This window comes from Psittacula echo, assembly GCF_963264785.1.
Source record: "Psittacula echo genome assembly, chromosome: 6".
NCBI classification, from domain to species: Eukaryota; Metazoa; Chordata; class Aves; order Psittaciformes; family Psittacidae; genus Psittacula; species Psittacula echo.
This window is the reverse complement of record NC_137743.1, coordinates 20,143,680-20,150,529: the sequence shown is the minus strand read 5'-3', so window position 1 is coordinate 20,150,529 and position 6,850 is coordinate 20,143,680. Positions and strand designations below refer to the sequence as shown.

General features: G+C 43.3%; 1 protein-coding gene across 1 annotated transcript; it reads left to right on the top strand.

The window, feature by feature from the left end:
• Positions 1-214: 214 nt before the first annotated feature.
• LOC308222884 (cardiac-enriched FHL2-interacting protein) lies at positions 215-4,834 on the top strand (the record flags this gene model as incomplete). Its single annotated transcript, XM_080621346.1, has 1 exon — positions 215-4,834. One exon carries the CDS (start codon positions 215-217, stop codon positions 4,832-4,834), a length of 4,620 nt encoding a protein of 1,539 aa, XP_080477472.1.
• Between the last annotated feature and the right edge of the window lie 2,016 nt (positions 4,835-6,850).

Genomic DNA, 6,850 nt, shown 5'->3' with positions numbered 1-6,850 from the left:
AATATAGAAAAATGATTATTTATATTTTTTGGCTTTGCAGAGAAGAAAATTTCCTTCAGCTATTCCATAAGATGAATCAATATGCAACAGCAGCACCAGGAGAAATCACTTTGTGATTGTGAATTGCTAACAACTGGAACAGCTGGAACCACCCCACACAGTTATCTGCCTGAAGTGAATCCTTTGGAGAACTCATTCATGATTCCTATGAACAATGCAGGGAAATAAGAAACATACAGAAGGACATAGTGACTCCTCAAGTATTGGGAGTCTGCTGGATGAAACAGACAGAGAAGTGAGCAGCCTCACAGACCGGGCTTTCAAAAGTTTGTGCGTGGCAGAACTCGAAGACTCTTACAGTGAGTCAGATCTTCCCATTTCACCCGACTTCGCCCTCCAGTTCTCTGCTAAACTTCACCCAGGGACATTAAACCATGCCGTCAAGAAGAGCAATGTCTGTAACAAGCTAACAGCAAGAAACAATGAACATACAATATGGGCTTCCACATTCCAGCAGTTACCAAAGTGTGCTCAGGAGGAGAAAAAGGTTGCTAAAAATAACAGCTTTACCACGGAAAGGAAAAAACTGAATTTACCAGTTCCTGGTCCAAGGAACAATAAACATGCTTCAAAAGTGTCCTCATTGATTAAGACATTTGATAAGACTGCAGACCAAGGGTCAGGGGGTTCCCTGATAGCCGTTAAGCAGCCCATTAAGAATAGCTTTCCAAAATGTAAGTTAAATCATGGAAATGATATGGCTTGTTGGGATGACACAGACATTTTAAGCAACCACAAGGAACTTTCTGAATATTCTGAGGCTAGTCAAGGTAGCCACTCCCTCAGTAGCAAACATGAGCCACAGAAAAGACCTAATAAAATAGACCTGAGTTATTGTGGTTCTGATGATTATTTTCCTGTGCTGATTGAGATGTCAAAAGTAGCCAAGTCAAATTTTTCCCGGTCTTCTAAAAAGGCTTTAAAAACCAGAAGTGTGAAAGTTAATGAGCCAGCAAAAAAAGGTAATTTTCTTCACAGTGAGAATAGTGCTTTTGAATCATGGAACGTTCATCATAAAAAACTGGCTGAAAAGGAGGAATTTGTTGATATAAAAATGAAAAAGGAAGGTCTTACGTACCTGGAAGAAGCACCATTTATTAAAGGATCCTATACACAGGAACATAAATTGCCACCTGTCAAGACCACTGTTGCTAAGAAACAAGAGAAAGACTTTCAGATGAAGCTAACACCAGAAGGTGCTTTCAGCATCCCTCTCCCAGCTGCATATGAAACTCAGGACCCCTTTCCTTCAGAAACTGAATTTCCTGTTGCTCTTCCTCCTACACCCCCCCCTAGAATCCATGTGCACCGGGGTCCCCCTCAGCCACCACCTGTCCCACACCTTCCACCTCAAAACCAGCAGGGCCATCCCCCAACACCCCCTAGCCCTGAAGCTCCTCCTGTGCCACCACCCCCAGTGCCAGCTCAACTTTCCCCCCCTGCCATATCCCCAGCCTCCATCTCACCCCAGTCCGTGTCCCACAGGATGGTTTCACCTATGTCCCAGGCACCCAGCCCACCTCCACCAAGACCCCTGGCCACCTTAACTGAAGGGGAGCACCTCAGTCCACAGTCGGGCAATGCCTGTCCGCCCTGGAGGAGGCAGAGGGCTGCAAAAGGGGCAGCAGAGAGGAGGCAGACTTCAAAGGAGAAGTTCACAGCCAGCGATGAGACATGCTCATTGTCTGAAAAGGTGACTGGTGCCCAACCTGGTCTGGAGGTGACTCCTCTGCCTAGACAGGTAAACTCGCCTGGATCCATCAGTCCCCCTTTCAACATCACCGAACTCTTAACACCCATCATACCACCAAAACAGGAGGTGGACACTGTTGAAAGTGAGCTGATCCCACTGACACCTCCTCCCCCTGAGAACACGGCACTGAGAGACCATGAGGGGAATGCATTCGACAATTACAGGTCTCGGGATAGTTACAAATCAAAAGCATCGAGTCTGTTATTCAACTTGAGGGATGTGCGTAAACGTGTTAAAAGCATTTATACCCCTTCTCCTCTATTAAGGGCCTTGGAGGAGAAAAACAAAATGAGGGAGAATATCCAGGAAAGTACAAAAATAAATGCCTCATTCTCCGCTTCACAAGAAAAAAGTAACAAGAATATTGCAGACAAAGATGAATCGAGTGATATAACCTCCATATTGGCTGGCAGTATTCACGAAAAGGACAATAAAACTGATTTAACTGGACACTTTACAGACAATTACCTGACTATGAGTTCACCCCAGACAACAGGGGACCTTTTATTTTATCAAACTGGAGATAACTTGCAGCAAGACAACTCAACACATGAATATCTGGTTAAAAACACAAGGGAGAGTGAAAACTTCCCCTTGTTCAGACATGAATCAAATGAACCTGATTTAAGAAAACATCTGCACTATCCAGCACTGAAACCATTCAGTAGAGACAATGCAGACACAACAGCTGGGCAAAATCCCAGTGTCCAGGGTGAGGAAAATGAGAGACAGACTGCTATTCAGAATGAAAATCTTGCCTTCAAAACACTCCCAAATCAACTCTCACCAGCAGAGGATGTGCCTTGCAGTGACACCCAAACCAACATGGTGGTACCTGACCGTGAAGCACAAGGCAGAGGAAGCACTAGTTCTTCAGAGCAGTCTTTTGTCTCCACGGTAGAGCAGCCACTTCAGGATGAGCCATTTCCGTCAGTGCCCCTGGTGCAGAAGGCATGCCTTCAAGAAAGCCAGAGGACTAAGAGTGAAATGGGTACAGACAGTAAGAATAGACACAATGAGAAAGGGGAAGAGGAAGACGAACTGCAATATTATGCTTGTATCAGCTCTGGTACTTGTGCAGCAGGGAAGAGGGAGGGGAAGGTTACTGGGAATGAACAGAGGAGCTTGATGAAAGAGAAATTGAGGGGAGAGAAAAGCAAAGAGGCCAACAGCATGGATTCTGCTGCCAGTAGTGTAAGGGACATGCCCATCCGCAAGCCTGAAGAACCACAAACACTGCCAACTTCAAGTGCAACCAAACCCAGTCTGTTTATGATTAAAGATAACACATTCAGGTCACCTCAGGTAATAAGGGCTGTCAAGCTGCCTCTGTTCAGGTCCTTTTCCCTGGATGATACAGTGAGCAGCAGTTATAAGGAAATGGAAGGTAGGTTTATGCCCCCAGCATGGCCCAATAAGCAACACCAAAAGATGTTGCATGCTCAGGAGGTAGGCTGGTCGGCATTGAGGCACAGAGGGAAGCAGAATGTGAGGGATGGAGCAACCGACAGAGGAAAAGAGGCCAGTGAGCCTGGATCTACCCCAGCAACACTGGATCCCAGTTATCTGGAAGATACAGAGAACTTTTCATTAGGGAAGCTGATGGAAGAAGATAAAGAGACTTGTGCTTTGTTAAATAAAGTTGGGAAAATGAATGAGGAAAGTGTCTGCGGAAGGAAAGAGAGGACCCAGTCTAGGAAGGCAAGACACAGCTTAACACATCCAAATTTAGGTCTGGAAAATGACCAAGAACAAAACAACCCCAGCTATCCCACAGAAAGGAAGACAAATTACTTTAAGAATCATCATCTATCTAATCGCAGGGGTGGATCTTGTGCGAAAAAAGTAATCACTAGGGAGACAATTTCCCCCGTGACTGACTCCATATCAGAGGACCACTCTTATTCTCCCATATCCCATGAAGCTTTAGAGGACATCCTACATACAGAAGGTGCACCAGTTTTGTTAGATAGTCTTACATGCTCTGCTGTTGCAAGCCCCAGGTCAGGCAGCACAATGCACTCTCTTCCTGCCAGTTCATTGTCAGACAAACCAATAATTTCAGGCCTTAGAGAGACAGAGGATGTTATAAACCCTGCCTTGCTGAACATGGCACTAAAGAGCCAACCTGACATGGCTGCAGGAGAGATACTTGATTCAGCACAGAGAAATCTGCTTTCTGATTGTGCAGGGGAAGCTGAGGGACTGGAGCCCAGGGACTCTAGGGAGAGAGCAGCAGGCAAGCCTCCCGCTGTGCCCCCGAAAACAGAAAAAGCTCTGCGGCGGGCCAAAAAGCTGGCAAACAGGAGAAAGAAAATGCAAGAGCAGCAGAAAAAACATCAGACTGAGCATACAGATGCTGTAGGGAGAAAGTCTTCTCATTCTGGACAGACACTAGCATCTGTTTCAGCCTTGGGATATTCGCCTCTCCACCCTGCCCCTCACTCAACTTTTACTCCCACAGAAACCAGTACAGGAAGACCCAGTCATGCATCAACAGTAAGCCCTTCACCCTCTTTAACCCAACGTAAACTCCTCCAAGACCCTGACTCAGGTCAATACTATGTAGTTGATTTACCAGCTGAAGTTAATATAAAGACATTTTATGACCCTGAAACTGGCAAATATGTTCAAGTCTCAGTCCCTTCCTCAGAAGGGAACTTAGACCAACCCTCCTCTTCAGAAATTATGAATTCTCCCTATGTTTCCTACCCTAGAGTGCTGCCTTTACCAGCTTCGTCTGTAGCAGTGCTTAAGTCACCTTCTCAGCTCTCTGAACCTACCTGGTTAATGCCAGCTGTACCAGGAGAATCAGCTGAACCACATGAAGATGGCCAGCAGGTCTGCAGATACTCTGAAGCTGTGGATACTCAGCCCTATATTGAACCAGCCTCTTACTCATACAGTCAAGACATTCAAGAAACTAAAGTTCACTTAAGAAAGGACATGAGCCCAACACCAAATACTGACATATTGTCTATCACAGATTTAGATGATTTTGCTGCTGAAGGAGTATCTTGAAAACTGAAGTAACAAAATATGCCAGATTATAGTGTTAAGAACTGTTTGGACAGACACATGCACACAAAAGCACATGCAGATTTGATGTTTGTACAACACTTTATGTCTGAATCTCATTGTGGTTTGGGTGGGAAGGAAAATGAAAGCTGACCACATTGAAAGATGTGAGGTGATGATCACTCTGAACAGTGAAATTGAGTAAGCACCAAATTATCAGTGAGATGAAAGGGCAATGCCAGCTAAACAAATAAATACGACAGTATGAAGCCACTGCTTGCTGCTGCTGCTGCTTTGCCATTATGGTGACTGGCATTGCCAAAGCAAGTGTCCTTTTGCCCAGATGTGTTGCATGATATATGACACAAAATATAACCTGTAAGACCATCCTGTGCACCCTGTGAGACCTAGGACAGACGCCTCATCTACTGAACTTTCCTCACTCACTGCCTTTGAACTATATTGACAGGTAGAAAACATATGGCTACAAATATGCCATAAATCCAAGATTCATTTTTTGCACACATTGATTGCCCAGCTGTTATTGACAAAAAGATTGTATACTGGATGCACAATACAACAGCCATGCCAAAAAACATTTAAACAACCAGAATACAGTTGCAGCTGCTCTAGACTTCTCAATATACTTTTGCAGTGCTCACTAACATGCTGCTGAATTCTTTGTATTTCTTCATAATCTTCAAAGAAGTTACCCTAGAGTCAGGGGTTATTTATAATACAGCTTAAAACTTCAACTGATCTTGATACTTGGCCTGAAATATTATGGTAAGGGGCAAGGTTTGAATGAAATCCCTTAACAGTATTTAATTTTTCGTTAGGATGAGAAGACCTTTGCTTATTATAATTAAAATGCTTTTTGTTTTGTTTTGTTTTCAGGCTTCCACTGAAATACAGTGCTAACTTTTAAAATCTGAAAAATGTACCTAATTTTGGTCTTCTGAATTCTGTGATTTAAAAAAAAAAAAAAAAAGACACAAAACATCGGAAGTATTAATTTCTAGAAAAGTGTTTCTTTGAATTATCACTTTTCTTTGAAAAATCTGTATCAAAATATCACTCATCCTTTCATAAGCTCTTTTTTATCGTCGTAGATAATGATAGAACCTTGGTGAAAAGACGGAAAAATTGAATGTAATGTGCCTGCTTAAAAATGTCCATATTTGGAGTATTGGTTTATTTTTTCTCTGTCTCATTTTCATACTGTTTTCCCCCAATTAAAACTGAAGTGCAGGAGCTTTAATGAAGAATTATACCAGTGACTTTCAGCCTGATTCACATCTGAGGCTATTTTCAAAAGACTCTTTTCAGTGAAGCGATTCTTGACTTCTTGAAAAGAAAGGGAAGAATCAGGGCTTTTGTTAATAAATCCAGCATGAAGATGAGACACAGGCACTGCTCTAGTCTTCCAGTTTTAGTATTTATGATAGAGGTTTTCTTCAGTAAATCCTTAATTTCCCAGGAACGAGGCTGCTCTCAAGGACACAGACCAACACTTGGTGGTTTGACTCCTTCCCGAACCTGAACTCAGCTCCCAGCCTTCCTCTATCTCTGATTAGAGCCATGTGTTCAGAACCTGTCCTGATCCCATCTGACGCTTCCTTTTGTCAGTGCTATTTGCTAAAACATTTCCCTTAAAGCAGCTAGTCAAACACAAAGGGCATCTCTTCACTGATTTCAGTTGGGATTTGATTTGGCCTTTAATGATTTTCAAAGGTTCATTTCACCTTTTATGCAGAGTTGTGCCAGATTTGCCAGTTTGTGATTCATCACGGAGGGTTGCAGCAAAGATGTGAGGTGGAAGTAGAGAAGTTAATACTAGTTTGGTTTGGGTTTTGAGCATATTCAGCTAAATGCCTATATTTGAATAAGCATTCATGTTCAGTCTTCACCCTTTAAAATTCTGAACATCTGACTGGATAAAGCCATGAACAACCTGGGCTGGCCTCAGAACTGACCCTCCTTGGTCAGGAGGTTCATTCAGAGACATCCTAGAGATCT